The sequence below is a fragment of the Heloderma suspectum genome, chromosome 2 (assembly GCF_057233095.1).
Source record: "Heloderma suspectum isolate Gila_16-S chromosome 2, 16-S_ref, whole genome shotgun sequence".
Lineage (NCBI taxonomy): Eukaryota > Metazoa > Chordata > Lepidosauria > Squamata > Helodermatidae > Heloderma > Heloderma suspectum.
Window position 1 is genome coordinate 27,176,634 of NC_139459.1, and position 22,345 is coordinate 27,198,978.

Genomic DNA, 22,345 nt, shown 5'->3' on the forward strand with positions numbered 1-22,345 from the left:
GCCTATTTACAATGCCCTCAAATTCCCAAATTTTCATTAGCCCTATTTGCTCTCTTCTTAAAAGTATTTAAGAATAGCTAAAAAATTTTTGACAAGTGCAGTGTGATCCATATACAGTCAGGGCCAGAAATATTGGAACAAGGATAACTGTTTTGGCAGTTGGCCTCTGTACACCACCACATTGAAGTTGAAAGGAAACATACCCAGATGGGAGCGAAGTCAGGACTTTCAGCTGTAATTCAAGGGGTTTGACAAAAGTGGGGCACTAACCATTCAGGAAGTACAGCCAGTGGCATACACACATACCCACTGTTGGTGGCTCATAAGTAATGGAACAACCCAACATCATTTCAAACTTAAGGATTGCCTTTAATACCTGGATGAAAATCCTTTGCAGTCAATGACTACCTGAAGTCTGGAACCTATAGACATGAGCAAATGCTGAGTTTCCTCCCTCGAGATACTTTGCCAGGCCTTTACTGCAGCTGCCTTCAGCTGCTGCTTATTTGTGGGTCTTTCTGCCTTCAGTCTTGTCTTCAGTAAGTGAAAAGCATGCTCTATTGGGTTGAGATCAGGTGACTGACTTGGCCATTGAACAACATCCCACTTCTTTGCCTTCAGAAACTCTTGGGTAGCTTTTGCTGTATGTTTTGGGTCATTATCCATCTGCAATATGAAGCAGCATCCTATCGGTTCGTCAGCATTCGGCTGTATCTGAGCAGAAAGTATAGCCCTATACACTTCAGAATTCATGCTGCTGCTTTTCTTGGCAGTCAGGTCATCAATAAACAGCAGTGACCCGGTTCCATTGGCAGCCATACATGCCCATGCCATAACACTGCCTCCACCATGTTTGACAGATGATGTGGTATGCTTTGGATCATGAGCTGTTCCTTTCCTTCTCCACACTTTTCTCTTCCCATCATTCTGGTACAAGTTAATCTTGGTTTCATCAGTCCAAAGAATCTTATTCCAGAACTTGGCAGGCTTTTTTAGGTGTTTGCTGGCAAAGGCTAATCTGGCCTGTCTGTTCTTGAGCATTACCAGTGGTTTGCACCTTGTTGTGAAGCCTCTGTATTTACATTCATAAAGCCATCTCTTGACTGTAGATGTTGACAATGACATGCCTACCTCCTCAAGAGCGTTCTTGACCTGGCTAGATGTTGTGAAAGGTGTTCACCATGAGCAGAATTCTGCGGTCATCCACTTTAGTTGTCTTCCGTGGTCTGCCAGGCCTTTTGCTGTTGCTGAGCTTGCCAGTTAATTCCTTCTTTTGCAGGATGTTCCAAACTGTTGTGTTGGCCACTCACACTGTTTTTGCTATCTCTGACGGGTTCATTTTGTTTCCTCAGACTAATGATGGCCTCCTTCACTCGCATGGACACCTCTTTGGACCTCATGTTGGGAGTTCCAGTGAACAGCTACCAAATGCAAATGTAACACTCAGAACCACCTCCAGGCCTTTTATCTGCTTGATTGGTCATGGGGTACCCCAAAAACAGGCCACGCCTGGCCATGCAGCTGCTTGTCAGCCATTTGTTCCATTACTTATGAGCCACCAACGATGTGGGGGTATGTATGCCACTGGCTGTACTTCCTGAACGGTTAGTGCCCCACTTTTGTCAAACCCCTTGAATTACAGCTGAAAGTCCTGACTTCGCTCCCATCTGGGTGTGTTTCCTTTGTTCCAATATTTCTGGCCCTGACTGTATGTATGTTGCCAAGGAACACCTTGTGGATTTGATAAGCATTGCACACAGCAATCAAGCTGTTATCATTAGTACTCCACTGTAACAGGATTTAATTTCTGCCATGAACTTCTGCCCACTGAAAAATACATAGATTTTAAAACTTACATTTTATATCAGTTGATCCAAAAAGCCCCATAAAACATTTGTTCTAATTGAAGGTATTTTGATTAGTATAAAGCTACAACATTCTGCACTATTAACAGTATTATTTTATATAGTTGGATAACTGACACAAACCTCAAATTCAGTCCTTCACCACATTATGATGCCATGAAGTATGTTACATTCCAAATCATCCAGAGTTAATAAGGATAGACAACATGGTGTGTTTCAATTGATACTTTAGTAATAGACTGCTGGATAAACAGCAGCTTTTTTTCAAGGTTGTTTTTTTTCTTTCATCTGAACCACCAGAAGTTGTCAAAATGCATGCTTAACTGCCTTGGTAGCACAGCAAAGAGCTCTCCACAAAATGAGGGATTTCTTTCCAATCCCCTCCTCCTGAACCAACTGACTCGCAATACTAGAACAGATGGTAAGGGAGGTAGAGAAGGAGAGGAGGAATTCACCACCACCACTATTTTCACGTGGAACCTGCCAAAACACGCTGCAGCATGGAGTGCTCCTGTTCCGGATTCCAGCCAGCTATGCCCTCTTCTGGGATACTCCATATCCCCACACCCATTTCCCAACATATAATTCAGCATTCTGTGGCCACTGAGCATCAGCAATCCTCACTTGGGTTTTATTTTCCCCCTTAGATTTTTTCCCCCTAAATATTTTTTGTACTTCTGCAAACGTTGGGGTTCCTTTGAGCATGCTGATATCTCCCTCTTGTTTCTCAGTGGCCCTGTTTTGGCTACAATGCTATCAGCACTCACCAACTGAGTTCAATATTACAACACTGTTTACACTGTCGAGCTCACCATTTTCCTATAGGTTCCCTTGTGCAGACGCACTACTGTGACTTGATCACAAACTGTATTAATCTATTATAACCATAATCCAAAAATCCTGATCATTACTTGACATTGCTTTTTCTTATTTCATTCATTTTAACGGGAAAGCATATGCATTCACAAGACTATAGACCAAGGGTGGGCAAATTTGGGAGGTCTGGGGACTATTTTCAGAAAGAAATAAAAGCGAAGTTACCAGTTTGCCAAACCACTCCATAGTGCTACTATGGTTAAATTTAGCTTGTTTGCAAACTAAATTTAACCCTTTTGTTGCTCCATAGCTGCTACAGATGGTGGGGTTATTTGTAAAAAAAATTGTTTTTTATTTAAGGAGGTGGCAGGGCCATATCAGGGGTAGTGGGGGCCGCATGCAGCCCGAATGTTCCCCACCCCTCCTAAAAACTAAGCACTGTTATGGATGTAGGGTTCAAAGAGATAGGTATTCAGGTCTCTCCACTAGTACAGCTATATGATTTTATGTACAGAACTTAAAATTAAACTTCTTTAAAAACTATTTTCTTTTGATATATAAGCTCTTACCTACCTGAATTCACCATGATAGAGTTTCTGTAGGGCATCTGGAAATGAGTGTGTATATCGTACAGGTAAACACAAGTGGCCTTCAGATCTGGATATAAAAATACAAAAATAATGCATGACAAATAACTTTGGGTTGTACCCAATGCTGGCCATCTGCCAGCAGAATGAAAACTGCTGGCAGAATGGATTTCCCCTTCCCACTGCAGGAGAGCATGTGCTCCTCCATATCTGCTCTGGGGGGTTGAGGTACCCTCTGGAACAGATTTGGGGGGCCTGAGGGGGGCTGCAGCAGGGGCAGGAGAGAGCAAGTGGAAGCCTGCTCATGTGAAAACTTGGCTGATCATAGAATCATATGGTTGGAAGGGGCCTACAAGACCATCGAGTCCAATCCCCTGCTCAGTGCAGGAAGCCTGATTCCCAGACAGTCTTCCATCCAAGTACTAACCAGGGCTGACCCTGCTTAGCTTCTGAGATCAGACGAGATCGGGTACATCCAGCCCTTTGTACCCTCTGCTACCTCCTTTGGGCAAAGATCTGTTCCCTTTCACTCATTCTAAAAAGAGGAATAAGTACCATGACACCAGATGACATTATTTTAACTAGCTGGATAACTTTTAGATCGCATTCTGTGGGAGATGGAGCAATTTGTCAACTATTTCACACAGGCTGCCAAATATGCCAAGTCACTCTTATTTCATAACCATTCTGGAATTGATGTAGTTAACGGTATGAGTAAAACTTAACTAAGGGACAAAAACAATTTGCTACAAACTATAGATAAGTGTTAGTTTAAAGTAGATGAACTGAATTGCTTTCAGACTAGAACTGTTATTGATTACAGCTTTAAAGGGGCAGCAAAGGAATCCAAGTGGATCTGATAAATACCTAGATATTTATAGGCAGAAATTTTATAGTCTAGCTAGTTACATACCCAATATAAAACTGAGTTTTGTTTTTAAAAAGAGATGTCATTTTACTATATAATCAAATGAATTGTACTATATAGAATTGGATTAGCGTAGAAAAGGTAAGCATCTTTGAGTTTGAGGGGAAGTGCCTTTTGCTGCTTCTAGACAATCTGAGTTCAATTCAACTTTCAAGAAGTAGATGACAACCCAAACAGTAGGACTCTTATCGCTCATTCACTGTCAGAACAACTTGAACTAGGGAAAGGAATATTTCAAGGGTACACATTATCTGCAAGCCTCTCAAACCTGCACTGAGCTTTCAGCTATGAAAAAAATGTTAAAAAGTAACTGTATTAAAAGATGAAGAAAAAAACACAGCAATAGGCTGACATGTTCATTTTAATGAAAATATGTTTCCCAGAAGTTAATAATCCAATATTAAGATTTAGAATGAAACTGGATTTAGAATTAATGAACCAAGAATATAACCCAGGGATTAAGGATAAATGGGAGTAGAAAACAGATATAGCAAATCCTCAAGATAAATTAGAAGGCAACTCCTGGGAAGTATCTGGGCTTATATTTAAAGCCTGAGATTTTAAAATGGCTAAATAATGAAACAATAATATTCAGCATATTGTACAATTATAAAACAATTGAAATACCTCCTAGATTAGCAGGATAGTACTACTTGAAATTATTTATTTATTAAATATATGTGTCTTCCCACTGGAAAAAGCACTTTCAAAGTGACTTATGCACACAATACAGAAATCCATGAATTTCTGGATTTAAGAATCATACCATATAAGAATACCATATAAGATTTACCATTTATACCATTTATACCATATAAGAATATGGTAGTGTAAGGTTTATTTCCAGAGATCTACTAGACTGATTTTGCTCATTTTTTAAAAAAACTAAAGCCTGAGCAGTGTAGACGTGCGGAAAATTTGGAACTTCAGAAATGTTCAACGCTTGAGGTTTGGGCAGCTCAGGAGGGCAGAAGGGAGAGGGATGAGGCAAAAAGGAAGTTAATGAATATGTTCCACATGTGACACAGTATGTGCATCCACAAGTAATAATGCTTACTCTTGTGAGCTCTTAGAGTGCTGGGCCAATGAAAGGACATGTACAGAATGTTGGGAAAGGAGATGAAGAAAAGTCAGTTTGTGATAGTTAGAGGAGGAGGAAGAGAAGCAGAGGAGAAAGAGATGAAAGGGTACCAGAGGGAGAAGAAACAGAAAATCAAGAGACGAAAACAGATAGACAAAAAATCAGGAAGAAGAGGTAAACAATATTTTTAAAAGAATTCTTTTTTGTTTGTTTTCACCTTCGCTGGTTTATTTGTAATAAATTTAAATTCAGTAGTATTCTCAGACTACTACCCTCCATGGCGACACAGGATTTGTACTAGTAACAGGAAGAAATCCCCACCCCCAAATCAATATAAACCATAATCAGCACAATACAAATAAAAATTATTACCACAAAAATAATCTAAAAACAATATGCAAAATGTTCATCCACAAATACACAAAATCTTCCCGCTCACTGTGTAGAATAAACATCACAAAAGCAGCCCACAACAACTGGGCCATAACTAATGTCCAAATGTCTGGGAAACTAAGTATGTCTTTGCCTGTCACAGAAAAGATGACAGTGACAGCACCAGACAAGCTTCCTTGGGGAGAGTGTTCCATAAACACAGACCTGTTCCCATACTGACACTCCCTGAGCTTCCACCGAGGAGGTTTGCAGAGAAGGGCCTCTGAAACTGACCTCAGGGACTGGATAGGTTCATATGGGGAGAAATAGTCCTTGAGGTTCTGAGGCCCTGAGCCATGTAGGGCTTTCTAGGTTAAGACCAGCACTTTGAATTGGCCCTGAAACAAATTGGCAACCAGTACAGGACAGCCAGGACTGGGCATATATGTTCACATCACCTGTTCACAGTCAACAACTTGGCCACTGAATTCTACACTCGCTGCAGTTTCTGAACCATCTTCAATGGCAGCCCAACATGCAACATATTGCAGTAAACTAACCTAAACTAATTTTCTGCCTAAATTATTTTATTGAATCAATGCTCATTGACCATTTATATACTTCAGTACACTTCCAGAAGTTACTAAAACCAAACAATTTTGTGAAAATTAAAGAAAACCAACTGCATCTAACGCGTATGATAATGTGCATAATACATTGACAAAGGATGCCATTTTATACATATCAACAATAGAAAATACACTGTAAGTATTTATGGTACTCAAACTACCACTAGACTTGTAACATTTCAGCTTACAACACCACAAGATATTTGCAAATCTTAGGCTCACCTATCTGGGTCTGTGTTTATTCCAATAACTGGCTTTAATCGGTCCAACACCTTACTAGCTGCCAGAAGCATTGTGCCATCACCTAGGTGGAATATACAGTTCGAGATGAAATTGCTTTTACATGAGAAAATTTAAAAATTCCAAACTGAAGTATCAAGTACAGGCCCATAAATATTAAGCCATTTTTGTACAAAATAACAAAAGTAGAAGTTGCAGAACATAAATTGTCATCAGGAAGTGATATCTATAAAGAAAAAGTAAAATGGGTGTGCACATAGAACCTAGATAATAATCTCCACTGCATGCTTCCTAATTGATATATGCTTAAGGTTTGCCCCAAAGTATAACTTCTAATGAATGATGGGGTACTAACTAGCAGAACCATTTGATGTAGATTGAAAGAGTAGAACCCACTGTGAGTCTTCTAGAATCATGGAGTTGGAGAAGGTCTTGTATACCATCTAGAGTACAGCTAGCATTAGGTGAACTGCTCAGTGTCTAGTCTGGGGGGGGGCGGGGGATGGGGAAACCCAGGCCGTCTGGAACTTACTGGATTTCCCTGGAGCCCTGGTGTGTCTGCCAGATTTCGTGGGGTCTTTTTTCGGCTTTAAAAACAGCAAGATACACTAATGGTGGCTGCCATTAGCATATCGTGGGAAAATTACAGCGGTAATTTGTGCATTTTACGCCATTTGCAGCTGTAAAGCACTTACTTGTACATGAATTGCAGCTGTAAAGCATTTACTTCTACATAAATTGTGGCCATAAGTGCTTTACAGCTGCAGTCTATATAGAAGTAAGCGCCTTACGACCGCAATTTATGTACTGTGCTTTACAGCTGCAAATAGCATAAAATATACAAATTACGGCCGTAATTTTCCCACAATGGGCTAATGGCAGCCACCATTAGCCTATCTTGTTTTTTAAAGCTGGAAAGGCCCTGCGGGAAATCCAGAGGACACGCAGGTAAGGGGAGGCCTGTCCACTCTTGGGAATCCAGCCCCACTGCAGCCCACAGCAGATTTCTCCAAGATCCCCAAGTACAGCCTTCCCCAACCTGGCACCCTTCAGATGTGTTGGGACTACAACTTCCAGCATCCACCAGCTGGGAGCCATGTTGGGCAAGGTTGATCTAGTCCAACCCTCTGCTTGATGCAGGAAATCCAGAGCTAAAGGATCTCCAAGAGATAGCTGTCCAGCCTCTGCTCCAGGGAGGGAGAGCCCACTCACCCCCAGTAATTGGTTCCACTGTCAAACTGCACAGTGTCCATGGTCTGCTCTGAAACTCCTCAGCTCCACTGACATCCAATGAAACCCACTGCACTAGTCAACATGATTGGTGTTGTGCTAGATGTCACTCACACTAGCACAACATAATGTATGTTAGCATTAGTACCGAATAGGATACTGCCCTATGTAATGCCTACTAAAATGTAAATAGCTAATGTATTGACCTGGTTTGTATGATTACCATGGGCTAAACAAGCCACGGTGGCTTGTTTAAGCCAAGGCACGTGCCAGGCACCATTTGCCTAATCACCCACCCAGGTGTGGCTTGCCATGTCATCAGAACCTGGGAGGCATGACTTGTTAGAGGGGAAAACAACCCTCAAATTATTTTTTTAAAACCCTCTAACAAGCCATGCTACCCAGGATGAGACGACATGACAAGCTGTACTTGGGTGGGTAATGGTGCCCAGGACATACCATGGCTTGAACAGGCCACTTGTTTAAACCATAGTAATCGCAAAAACTGGGCCACTTTTACTTTGAGTCCATCAGCTAACTAAGGTACCTATTAGAGCAATTTCGGTTCATTAACAGGAAATGTTCAGTTCCAGAAAAGAACACAATAGCAAACCCTTATTTTTACATACTGTATGAGTTAATAGTTCCCACAGGTATGTTTAGTTACTATAATCTTATAATCTAAGTTAAGATATACCTTTGAAAAGGGTAATGTGTATTTTTAAGCAATGGAAGCCAGGCCTTTAAGTCTGGTAAAAAGGACACCAACCGAGTCCCAGGATTAATTTTTGTTTAAAACCAAATCACTAGCACTAAATCAATGTTATGCTGATATTTCAGCTTAGACTTGTTTGTAGACCAGCAAATCAAACAATCCTCCATACTATTACAGAAGTGTTCATTCATATTTACGGTAACTCAAAATACACTTCCCCACTCACAAGTTAATACCTCCTGCTGCTACAATAGCATCTGCCCACCGAACGGTCTCTTCATCATATTCTCTGCGTTTCACAAGTCGGACCTCTATTTTCTCATTCCTAAAGATTTATGGAAATACAAATGATTATTCAGATTTTCAGGGCTTAAGGAATGTAAGCTTTCAAGTTAAAAAACTAGTTTAATCAAATCAGACAATGCCTCCGAGGAAAGAGGAAGCACAAAAACAAGTTAACTTTGAATATTGAGTACAGTAGAAAAATGAATCTCATGAAAGGTATCTATATCTTACAACAAGCTGTGGCTATCAGTTCCTTGAAAGTCCTCTAATTATTTATACAGAAGAGGATTTTGCACATTTCCCCGTACCTCCTCCCTTTGCCCTACTAAACCTGAAGTACTAGCTGAGGCTCATACATCAACAGCATCAGTGAGTCTTTCGGTTTGTTACTGAGAAAGTGAGCCCACCTGGTCTCAGCAAGATGTACACAGATAACACACTAAAACTTGTAGTGTAAGTAGTAGTTCATAACTGCTTCTATGTTATTCAATTGAGAGTGGACTCATAAGAGAAAAAGTGCAATGCAAGTTTACTGAATGCAAGTCCAGTCAGACACTAACAGTTGTCCAGCTAACTAAATACTACAAAGCTTTGAGTACACATTTGATCACAACGCAGAGAACATATGCCTTTTTGCTTCTTTTTCAAAGCAGCAGCTCCAACTGTTTTGCTTGTACCAGCAGTCGTTTCTGAAGTTCAGAATTTCAGCATGTGGTACCACTGCTAAAAAGAAAACAAGCGAAGAGCCAGGCTGCATACATGTAGTCTCACTTCAGTAGTGTTTTTAGGACAGAAGACATTAGAATAATGCATCAAACTTCTAAAACATCTGGTTACTGAATTTTTTTCAGACAGATTATAATCAAAATTCTTGATACATACCCTTACCTTAAACTATCTACAACATGCTCCACATTTTTTGTATGAATCCGATGTCGCTCGAGTAGTCCACTGTAATTAGAGCCCTTTAATGCAAGCTGTGAAAAACAAAACCACAAATTATTATTGCTGTTGTTATTACCAACTATTACTTATACCCCACCTTTCAGGAAATAAATTCTTCCGAAGTGGCTTACGTATAAATTTTGCGAAGTTGGCAGTTATCCAACTGGACAACTGGCAGTTATCCAGATCATCCAAATACAGCACCAAAAAAAATCAGTTTTAAAAAATCCTCTAATGGTTATGGCAATCTTGTTGGGCCTTTCTAAATACTCAGATAAAATAAAGGGTGCATATTACTACCCAGATTGGAAATTTCTATATCATCAATAGTCAAAAAATGTGAAGCAAATATCCAAGAATTCAAAAATTCTCAATGTTGTACATGGTGGACACCTCCTGAAATGTGGAAGTTTATGTCCCTTTTGTTTTTTTTTTCCAATTGTGATTAATAAGTACAGTGATTAATGCATTGGACAGAAGCTAAAAATTCAAGTAATTTTAGCCTCTGGAGCCTGTTTAATCCAGATCTCTCACTGGTGAAAGGTAACACAGCTAATGAAATTTCTCTAGAAGACCCTAAGAAACATCTATCTCAGTCATGATGTAGTGATGAGGGCAAGGGGATATAATGTAGTCAAAGATTTCAATCACTATGCTAAACTTTCAGTACTGCTTAGTAAGGAAGTAAGTTTTTGCATATTCTACAGTTTTGCATGGCATCACTATATCATTAGATCAATTTATTCCACATCTGCCAAGTATTGATCAGAAATCTCTGCTCAACATAGCTGCTACTAATTGTCACATGCCTCAGCATTCCTGTTGTATGGATAGTTTACTATTTCAAAGTATACAAAGGGATCCATCCATTTTAGCAAGGCATCGTAGCCCACCATTGGCCCAGTTCAGATATAAAAACCAAAGTCTGTTACAACGATAAACTTTGGGCTTGTGTGTGAGGGAAGATTTAACACTTCTAGCCCTGGCTTGTTCTAAACCACAGTTTTCTGAGTTTGTTGAATATGGGAAACACAGTTTAGAACAAACCAGGAATGGAATTCTAAATATCCTCATTTCACACCATGGTGTGTTATTATATTTGAGCTGGACCATTGTTTCCCGCTAGTTATCAAAACCAAGAAAACGTTAACAATGAAACCACTAAAATATTAAGAAAATGTAACACTAGATATGTCAACCAGATGGCAGGTTGGGAGTTAACACATTTTTAAACAGGAATCTAAAAAACAAAAATTTAAGTAAAACTAAGTGTATCAGATCAAATTAGTGAATTTACAGAAGAGGAAAACAAAACCGTCCATACATATGTTTTTATGAATGTCAACCTCTTTAATGAAGCCACTTCATTGTAATTCTGTGTAGCCTTCAGAATTTTGGCTGGCCAGCCTGTTTACTTGACTATAAGCATTTTGAAGGGTGCATGGAATTACAAATATTTGTCTGACTACATTGAGAGAATATTGTCGGAATACTGCCAGTGCTGCAGGCTTAAGGTAAGCTGTATTCTTAATACACAAGTTTTGCGTTATTAACTCCCAGGATAGACTACAGAAAGCTGGATGAATAGTTTTCACTAATTTTATCTTAGTTCTATGGGTATAATGTGCAATATAATGAAGTGCCAGGACAGGAACTTGAATGGAAAGTGAGACACAGACTCATCTGCTGCCCTCGCAGCATATCTAATTTCTATCAAAATCCATCAAATGTACCGGATTATATTCATTGGGCACAAAAGCAAAAAAGCCATACAGCAGTGAATTATATAAACAGACAAGAATCAAGTGTGGCCATGTGACCAATGCACTAAATCTCTACATTAATCCTTCCATTAAAAAATCCCCCAAATAACTTAGATACTACATTATGAATATTGCTTGGTTTAAAAAAAAAAAAGGTATTTTATTGACCTTATGAATTCTGAAATGTTTTGTGTTTTAAGAAAATCATGCTCCAAAAATAGTTAAAATTACCTTATTGTTGAAACCAGTGGCTTTGAGTTTTATTTGTAATAGATCAGTGTACCTTTAAAACATGCCCCACCTAATTAGAATGATACAACTCCTTCCAAATCTTCGTCTGATTCTAGTGAGCCCATGGGTACATAACTGACTAGTACAACTTAACCCAGCCTTCTCCAATCTGGTGCCCTGCAGATGTTTTGGACTTTGACTCCCAGCAGTCCCAGCCAGCATGCAAACGGTCAAAACGCCAGACACTGTAGTACAATACATCTGGAGGGCAGCAGGTTGGGGAAGGCTGACTTAAGCCTTCATCCAATTTAACCAGAATATGTAATACTACTTTTTGCAATGCATCCATGTTTTCAAAACTCTTTGAGAAGGTCACCTTGTCCATCAACACAATCTTATATTCAACCTTTTAAGACTGGTTTAATCACAGATGTTTTGGAAGAACCACCATTTGGCTGACTCTCCCAATCCATAGTTTCACGTATAAAAATGTTAAATTCTACCTCAGTTTGACAAGTATCAGTTCCCACAAACTCCTGTTCCTGATGCCCACTACCTACTACAAAAGTTATTTCCTGATGTATACCCCAGGCTAAGAAATACTGTAATGGAAGAAGCTCTGAAAGAAGATCAGCTGATAGTTCACTTCCTGATGTCTGCCTCACAATGAGGAACACTGGCACTGCAAGTTGTCTTAAGCTAGTGGTTCTTCAACTGTAGTGCAGGTCTCCTTTCAGAGGGGCAGGGAACCTGAAAGGGCAGCTCAATGTTCTAGAGAGGGTTAGGATCCAAGGAAGCTGAATCTATCACTTTATTTGCGTTTCTTCCCTCCCACCTGGCCCCAGCAGACAAAACTGGGGGGGGGGGGAGATGCTCCCTGGCAGAGGACAGTGAATCACTTTAGATGATTGCATTATTCTTAAGTAATTTAAAAAGAAGGAATCTGCTACTTTTTTTTTATGAAAATGCCCTATGTGTGGTTTTAAGCACCAGATTTCCTGTTCTATTCCTTTTTTAATATCTGGTACTCCAGCCCACAGATCACTGCATGCAGTGGCAGGAGGCTAAATACAAGTGTGCATGTGAATCTCCAGACATCCACTTTTGAAACAAGTAGATAGTGTTAGGGATACATACGGTAGAGTAGTTCTAAAGCTGGACCAGTTGAAGCACTGCCTTAACCACATGAAGTAATTTAAATGGCAAGCTAGATCAATTCAACACTGGATCTACTTGCAAGCATGCCAGCCTGTTAGTTACAGCTTCTTGTACTGAAAGTGATTGATTTAAGTCACATGCCATAGGGATGCCATAGGCCTACAGGGAAACTCAAAGAACTTACTAAATTTCCAGGACCTTGCTTTAAGACAATTGCAACAGAAATAAACTAAGGACCAACTGTATCCACACAGCTCAAAGATAATGATACACAGCCATCCTTAGAATGTGATTTCAGATATCAGTTTTTCTACCCTACTGCAAGATTAAGCTAATGTAGTTCAGTGGGGGGGAAAAAACCTTCACTTGAAGATGATGTGTCCAAAAAGTCTGACCTTTGGATTATCTTGTCAGTACATGATGTAAACACTCACTATCAGTACCATTCTCAGGAACTATGGATGTGCAAACAAAACCAATCTCATAGGGTCAAGAACATCCTGCCAGAGTCACATTCCAGAAAAAGGCCCTGAAAAAGAAACTATACAGGAGTCTTAGTCTTTCTATATGCTATCCTGTGTTCTGTTTTTAAAATGTTAACATGGGAACATGAGTGGAAAAGTTAGAAGAAACTGAACCTGCAAGATTAGCGTAGACATTGTCTATTACCTTAAAGCTATGCTACATGTAAAAGTTTCTAGTCTTTAGCACAAAGTAAATTTCAGCTCTATTCAAAAGCATTACCTTTTTCTTTTCTTTTTTGCTTATTAGGTCTGGAGAAGCAAAGTGAACATTTCAGCAAAATTAACTTAAGATAAAAGCTCTTAAGTTGGAGAAGTAGAATCTGATCACACAGTGGGCAAATGACTAAACACAAAGACTGGGTTTGAACAACATGATAACCCACAATGTGTCAAATAAACCACCATGACTTATTTAACCTATTATTGGTTATCTGTCATCTATCAGGAATTTTTAAATCCACAATGGCTTATTTGGCCAAAATAAGCCACTCTGATAAGCCACAGTCTGCAGTAAGGATTATTTAACCCACCGTGAATTATTGTGTCATCCGGCACTTGGCGTGGCTTATTCCAATCGCTGACAGAGTCGCTTAGCAAGAGTAGTCAAAAACATTGTGGCTGCTCTGCTCCAGCCTGCGCAGCTCTTTTTCTGAGATCTGACAGACAGCCGAGGGACAAGCGTAACCTTCCCTACTACTGCGCTACAGTTACAAAATGACAGCTTTCCCTGAGTACAATGACAGCCTCGTGCTACTGCACCACCCCGCTACAGTGAAGTTACATAATGACAGGCTTCCCTGATCGCTACTTTGAAACTGTGCAACTTGGGAAATAGGGGGAAAGAGGAATAGGGAATGAACTTTTTCTTCACTTTTCCATGAAGAAGCGCAGTTCCACAATAATCCACTGCAGCATCTGGAGGCTCCCCATGAAGGCACTGCACCTGTGCAATTTCACTCCATTCCAGCAAACTGTCAGGGAGTTATAGCTCCCACCCCCTTTTCCTTCTCCGGTCACTTTTCCATGAAGAAGCAAAATGACTTGGGGGGGGGGGGGCGGGGCGGAGAGTGCAATTGCACTTTTGTGCTAAAGTGCTATAGCAAACAGAAGCAGCTCTAGCAACAATGTGTGGGGGAGTGAGATGTGCAACTCCACTGTATTGCTAAAGCCCTACAGTGCTTTAGTAATTTTGAGACAATGAAGGCTTCATGCCAGCAATAGGTATGGGGGGGGGGGGCTTTTGCACAATTCTGCTTTAGAGCTACAGCACTTTAGCACTATTGCAAACAGAAGCAGCTCTAGGGGAGCCTGTGTATGAAGTTTGGTCCTGATCCTACAAACCTCCAAGGCTTATAGCCGCCACCCTCTATTTGGTGCACATGATGTGCAGGGTTTTGATGGTGCATCAGGTGCTTCCTGACTAGGGGAGGCCCTTTTAGCACACCTGGGATTCTCACTCATTTGTGAGTCACCTGGGATTTTCGCTCCTTTGTCAATGGGTGAAACAGCACTGCTGCTTGGGCGGGAAGACTGCAGCAGGACAGGCGGTGAGGGGATGACCCAGATTACCCACAGTAGTTTAATAAACTACTTGTAGTAGTTTATTAGCCCACTTGTGTGGTGGGATATAGTGGATTTAAAAAAAATGAGATACTGTGAGTAGCTTTTTTAAGCCACCATGCCTTAAAGTGACATCCAAACACAGCCAAAGACTAGAGATGTAAAATTTCCAGATATTCTGAAGCCATGGGGAAAAGAGGGGGGGAATAAGCAACACTTAGTTTTGGAATGGAAATAAGGAATGGAAAGAATATCTATATACTGGGAATCTTACAGAGGATAAAAAAAAACATTTTCCCCATGGCTTCATTATTTCCAGACATTTTACACCTCTAGCCTGTCTATAAAAGTGTTGTTATTACACAGTTCTTAGAAATCACTTCGGAGGAAGTAAAGTCTGGGTAACAATATATAACCACTATGTCATAAATTCTAAAAGAAAATATTTCATAATCTAAACCTGTTCAATTTTTCCATTTTTTTCCAGAAAAAAACAAAAACAGTCCTTGGAAAAAATGGGGGAAATTTTTTTTCCAAATTTTTCTGGATTTTTTCTGGGCCTTCATATCTCTATCAAAGACAGAGAACCACTGTGTGGCATAGTGGCTAGAGTGTTAGATTGGGACTCTGGAGATCTGGGTTCTACTCCCCACTCGGCCATAAAGCTCACTGGGTGACTTTGGGCCAGTCACTCATTCTCAGCCTAACCTACCTCATGGGGTTATTGTGAGGATAAAATGGAGAGGAGGGCAACCACGTAAACCACCTTCAGTTCCTTGCAAGAGGAAAAAAGGAGGGCTATAAATGTAATAAAATAACAACAATAATAACAATTAACAAGACAACTTCACAGCAAGCATAAAGCTACATTGGTAGCTTGGTATGCATCAATATATACACAAGGTCAGTGATGAGTGTGCTATGGAAAAATGAAGTTTAGTTTGCACCAAACTTGTGATATCTATTCTTATTTATTTTATGTATTTAATATATCACTTTTCTAAGCAGAAATTCCCCTCAATGTATTTTACAATATATTAAAACAATTAATAACAGCAATATTACCATTAAAATTCTTCAACTAAAAGCAAGCATCGATTAGTCAAGTTAAAAGCAGTTTCAAACAACCAGGTCTTAGGGCCCCATTTAAGGCATCCGGACACAACTTCCCAATGGAGGCAGTTTCACAGTGATGGGCCCACTGACTGAAAAGGTCCCAGCTCCCACATCCACCACCCTGATGGTTCTTACTACTGGAAATGTGAGCAGGGCCTCTGTGGCCAATTGCAAGTTGTAGAAGAGTTCATACAGGTGTAGACGATCCTCCAAATAACTTGCTTTCAAACGTTTGGAGCTTTAAAGGTAACAACCAGCACTGAATTAAGTCCAAACATACACTGCAACCAGCCCCCCTGGCCACCTGCACCCCCACTGATAGCACACCAGGATGGTGTTTGCAGTCAGATTTGCAGTACTGATTGGCTGGCCATTGTGTCAGTCCAAACAATCCACCTCCCCACACCAAAGATTTAATGGCGGGGGGGGGGGGAGAAAGAGGAAGTACATCTTTAAAAAGCAACAAAGAAACACAGGTTTGCTTGAATTAACCATGCAGGTGCTTGCACCACCCCCCCCCCCACACACACAGAGTAAACAGCCCACCTGAGGGTTAAGAATGGGCTTTTAACATGGAGTTGACATTTTCTACAATAACCAGTTCAAAGGGTTACATTTGGAGCCGTACTTCTCCCAAGCACATACACCCTAAATGGTTAAAGAAACCGATTATGAGGAATACTCATATTTAATCATATGCAAGTATGATGAAGTTTAAGAAAAAGATGAAGAAATAAAACTAGTGAGAATGGTGAATATGACAAATGAGTTATGAAACACCACACACAACAAACTAGAAAGGTTCAAAGACTATAACAATGTTCCAAGTTACTTTAGTATCTATTTTGCCTGTATTGAATAGACAGAAGTGTTTCACATGAGTACAAAGAACTTCTAAGGCTGTGGGAAAAGAAAGCTAGAGAGATGTTGCCAACTGGCAGAGCGGAAGGAGTATCATTGACTAGGAACCACCCCAGCCAAGGCAGTCTGTGCACAAAACATAAGCTGTAGAGGTATACCACTTTAAGGGACTGCCACCAAAATCCCCTGTCCTACCATCTAAAAAACAGAACAAGACTAGAATGACAAGTAAGAACTTAAAAGCACCATATTTCCTGCACAGAACTTTGGCCCTGCTCCACAGCAACCAATCCATGTGTGAAAGTACTGCTCCACAGCAAGCCACTTATTTTGCAGAAACAAATTGTTTTGAAGCTCGGACAAAAGCAGTAGTCTAGTGACTGTAAAGCAATGTATCCACATGGCTCTGAGGAACTGCACCAGGGTAAAGTAAGCTGGAATGGAAGGGAATACACACCTACAGAAAACAATTTGTATATATAAATCATATGCCTCAGTTAGAACATTGATATGGTCAAGAAGAAGCCCGAAAAATGCTTTGAATTTCAGGATTATCAAGAACTAGAAGATCCAGCCAGGGACATTACTGTGTACTCGGAACTAACTACAAAGCAGACTAATTTAAATCACTAAGGGTGCAATCCTATTCATGTTTAGACAGTCCTACAACTCCCAACATCCTGCCTGCCAGCCAGCCGAGCTAAGCAGTTTGTTTTTATAAGATAAAATGTCCTTGTTTACACGAGAGTGAATATTCCAAATTTTAGAACTAAAGAAGTCATAGCGCTCAGATAGTTAACAAGCAGAAAAATAGTATACAAGTTCTCCCAGGTGGGAACAGCATGATCTTCTTACAGTGCAATTCTATGCACATTTATTCAGAACTAATGAGCTTTCTCCCAGAGGAGTCTGCAGTCCTATTGACACTAAATATGTATACAGGATAGTATCTCCTGGGAGCTAGAGACAGGTGATGACTTCCCAGTTCATGGCTCCCAGCATCAAGCCCATAACGACAACACGGTATATATGTAACATTTATCAAGTTTGACCTCAGGATTTTCCCCCTTTGCTTCTACATTTTCATAGAAAAGCAGCCTTTAACTCAAGCATTTAAACTCAACCTTAACTCAAGATACTGGGTTGAATCCAGATTTGCATGTGCAACTGGGCTGGCCAAAGGAGAATGTACTACACTCTCCTCCCCACAGCGGCTCTTCCAACCCCCGAAAATGTTACAATGAGGGGACAGAGGACGCTAAATGGTGAAGGCTGTGGTGTGGAAAGAAGAGGGAATCCCTCAAAATCAGGCAAAGGTACTTTCTGTGAGCAAACTGAAAATAAAGCTGCCAATAGATATACAAATCTATAATGCAAGCACACTCGGAATACTGAATACAGTTCTGGTCACTGCGCTTCAAAAACGTTCCTATAGAAGGTACAGAAAATGAAAACCAAAATGGCCAAAGGGCTGGAGCAACTCCCCTATGAGGAAAGGTTATAACATTTGGGACTTTGTAGCTTAGGAAAAAAAAAAAAGTAAGGGGACACATATTAAAGGTGTATAAAATTGTGCATGGTGTAGAGAAAGTGGACAGGTTCTCTCAATACCAGAGAGAACCCAAGCGTTGCTGGAGAACACAAATGGGAAGGTGCTCTTGTGTCAATATTTATTTTATTTATACCCCACCTTTCTATGAGAATATGGCACCTAAGGTGGCTTCCAAAAACAATTTAAAATAGATTTACCAAATAAAAACACCACCTAACCCACAGACCCACTTAGACCAAAAGCCTTCTTGAGTAAAACAGTCTTTTTTTGTCTGCTGTCAGAAGGATAGCAGAAAGGGAGCAAACCTAGCCTCCCTTAGGAGGAAGATCCACAGCTGGTGAGCAGCCACTTGAAAAGGCCTCCCCTCACATTGCCACCAAATGCACTTCTGATGGTGGCAATCTCAAAAGAAGCCACAAGCAAGAATATCTGGCTTGCTATCTCAAGTTGTCCACTGTGAGACCAGAATGCGGGACTAGATAAGCTTTCATTCAGATCCAGCAGGGCTGCTCTTATATGCTTATATTGCTGGAACTGTGTGCAGCATGAAATTCTGTAATTACGTACAGTGCATACTATCAAGGACTGGATAGATGTGCTGCAATTATATTTAGTGAGAACACAGGACTGGCTGGGATTGAGTAGCCATCTAGGTGCCTGTAGTTGGTACTTCCCTGGAGAGTAAATATTAGTTTTGTTACCAAACCTCTGAATAATCAAGGGACTGATGGTACTGTGTGTTAGTAGTCACTGCCCTGTGGGTCTGGGGACATGTAAATATGTATAGCTGCCCCTTCTCGAATTAACTATGCTGTGAAACAGTCATGATCTTACAAGCCCCAGTGTTGGCTAGTATATATTTACTAGAACATCCATTTTCCTGCTGTTAATTTTCACTAGCTGAATCAAACAGTTGAAAACAAAAAGGGGTTGACGAAGAAAAGTGAATATTAACAGTTCACAATATCCGTGGAATTATCAAAAATGTATATCCAATGGAAGGAACAGTGGACGCCCATGTTAAAAAAAGAACACTTGAAAAGCAGCCTTGGGAGGCCGAGTTTGAGTGCCATGTGTGCGTTATGCATGTATGCACATGTGCAAGAGAGCACTTAAACCCTCTCCTTGCCAGTTGATTTTTTGCTCAAAATGCCCCCCCCCATTCATTTTTCCTCCTGCAGAAGAAAACATATTGGCTATCATATCTGTGGCCTTGGCTTTCACCATAGATAAGTTCCGAGGTGATTTGGGGAAAGCTGCAAGGGTGGCACCCAAATAGTTTTTCAGCAGGAAGGAATCTGGAATGTTTATTCCCAACTAGCCCCCAAAGTGATCTCTGCTAAATGCTTCTGCACACCGTTTTATTTCTCACCTGATGCTAGGGAAGCACATAGATGTCTTTCTCTGGGTCCGTCTCTCAAACATAGTGTTTGATGTTACGCAGTCACTAAGATAAGGCGGAAGAGGGCAGTCCAGCTGTCTCTCGTTTAATACTTCCCTGTTTCATACCAATAATATTCAATTTCTATCTTGTGGTTTAATGTTAGGCCATAATAGTTGGGGGGGGGGGACCTCCAGCAAGATAACACTTTCAGGTATTACTGGTTTACTGCCATCACCACGAGCAACAAGAACAGTTCTGGGGCGCCATGGGGCTGTCTGGCATGTGAAGTACCTGCCTACAACAGGAGTAGGTAACCTGGTGCCCTCCAAATATTCTGGTCAGTGTTCAGGAATGCTGGAAGCTGTAGTCCAAAACATCTGGAGGGCACTGGGTTGCCTACCCCTGGCCTACAACATCACCTCCCTGTAATGACTGAGTGTATTGTATGTCAAAGCATGATTTGCGCATACAGCAAAACAAGGTGCTGGACTGTCCTATGGCAATGGCTAAAATTTATTGTAGTATAAACTTCTGTGGACTGACCCCATCAGATGCAACTAGTGGGCTTAATCCATAATCCCTTATCAATCTATATATATATATATATGTCCTTTTTGGTTTTGATGCAACAATCTGCTATGTATTTGTTTTTAATCCCTGTGGATTTAATTTTTTTTTAATACATTCATATCTCGCCCTTTCTATCATCTGGGAACTCAAGGCAGTATATGTGGGATTTCCAAGTGGCACTAAAATTAAGAATTGTTTCAATGAGGTGGCCGCATCGGGTGCCCTGAAACCAGGCTACCAGTGTGAGATGCCTTTTTTATTATTATTATTATTATTATTATTATTATTATTGCTCTTGCACATCATCATCACCACCACGGAGCTCCCCGCAAGGAGAAAGGTAACATACCAGGGCAAACTATTTCTACCCCAGTCCTCCCGTTACTGCGCAGGTATTCAGTCAGTCAGATGCGAACGTTCAAAGAGGCGACGCTAGAGTGGTACTGCCCGTTCAGCCACCCCGGGACTCTACCACCTCCTTCCGCCGCGTACGTGAAGCAGATCCGTCGACTCACCAGCTGCTTGAGGTCCTCCTCCGAGAGCCCCGCGTACCGGTACCTCTGCTGCTCGAACTCGTACCGGGTCGTCTTGGCGACCACCACCACGCGGGCTGGGCGGAACCCGCCGGCGACCCTCGGCGAGGCGCCCGAGCTGAGGCGGCACCGCGGCGCGGGAGAGGAGGGAGAGGGGCTGGGAGAGGGGCAGGGCGGCGGCTTAGGCTCGCGTCCCGCCAGCGCAGGCAGAGGCAGCGCGGCCGCCGCCGCCGCCGAGACGGCCAGGCGTGCGCGGCCGGGCGCTGCGCTGACGGCGAGGAGCCGCGGCCGCGGCGGCGGGGGGTGCCGCCGCGAAGATTTGAGCAAGGCGCGGAGGGCGGCGCAGGGATGGCCGCCGCTCAGGTAGTTCGGGAGGCAGGTCATAGCCCGGGCTCGGGAGACAGTCCTCCAAGAGCCGCCGCCGCCGCCGCCCGCCAAGCGAAGGGAAGGAGCGGCGACCTGCCCTCAGGTGCGGCGCCCCAACGGCGCGGCTCGCGCTCGCGGGGGGGGGCGGCGTCAGCGACGACGTCGCTCCCCGCACGTGGCGTTCGACACACACAGCCGCGCGCAGCTAGGGCGCTCCGACCCCGCCGGCGCTGGGAAGGGGGCGGGGCGAGGCGGACCGGGTGGGTGGGGAAGGTGAGGAACGGCCGCGGACGCTCTGCGCAAGCGTCGCGCGAGGCCACGCCCCCTGCGCGCGCTCGCTCGCGCGCTCGCTCTCACGCCCCCTCCTTTCTCCCTCCCTCCCAGCCAAGATCCCGCTCCGCCGCGTTCTAAGCCCAGCCGACCCAACGGCAGGGGGGAAAGTCGACCTTTGGCGTCGGCTCTGCGCCTGCGCCCGCGCCCGCCAGTCAGGTCAACGGCTACCAATGGGAGAGACGGAAAGAGAAAGGGGGTGGGACCGAGTGGTGTATATAGGCGCGTTGTGTTTTCCTACACAGGATTCGGCCCCTCCCACTGCTTTCGCCGATGGAACGCGCTCTCCGTATGCGCATGCGCAAGAGGCGGTGGACGTTTTGCAGCTAGCTTGGGAAATAGGGGGCGGGGCGGGGCGGGGCGGGGCGGGGCGGGAAGGGAAGGGAAGGGAAGGGAAGGGAAGTCGTGTGGGGTGATTCTGTGCAGGGTTACTCGGTAGTAAGTCCCACCATGACCGGCGTGGCTTACTCCAAAGACACTGTGTAGAGCCTGCCGCCTGTATCTAGTTAGAACCGGCTCAGAGAGGTGGGGCGGGGGTGTGCTACTTTATAAAGCCGCCTTTATCTGGAATTTATCCTACGTTGTTAACTAAGGGCATAATTCTGTGCATGTTTAGACAGATAAAAGTCTTGCAAAATAATCGTTGGGCTTTTTTCAGCCTAAACTTGCATAGGATTGCACCCTAAATCTCTATCCTGTATCCT

At 42.3% G+C, this 22,345-nt stretch overlaps 1 protein-coding gene across 5 annotated transcripts in view; it reads right to left on the bottom strand.

Moving 5' to 3' along the window:
- The window catches only part of NADK2 (NAD kinase 2, mitochondrial), a 41,851-nt gene extending 20,228 nt beyond the window's left edge, over positions 1–21,623 (bottom strand). For 2 of the 5 annotated variants that reach the window (XM_084833048.1, XM_084833050.1), the window contains exons 1-5: positions 20,928–21,450; positions 9,637–9,725; positions 8,700–8,788; positions 6,501–6,582; positions 3,255–3,338 (exon numbers count right to left, since the gene is read on the bottom strand). In XM_084833048.1, the coding sequence (XP_084689174.1) occupies positions 3,255–3,338; positions 6,501–6,582; positions 8,700–8,788; positions 9,637–9,725; positions 20,928–21,329 (746 nt within the window). In that variant the 5' untranslated portion in view covers positions 21,330–21,450. Of the gene's footprint in view, positions 1–3,254; positions 3,339–6,500; positions 6,583–8,699; positions 8,789–9,636; positions 9,726–20,927 lie in introns of all 5 variants that reach the window. The other 3 variants (XM_084833047.1, XM_084833049.1, XM_084833051.1) reach the window with 3 other exon arrangements.
- Positions 21,624–22,345: the final 722 nt, after the last annotated feature.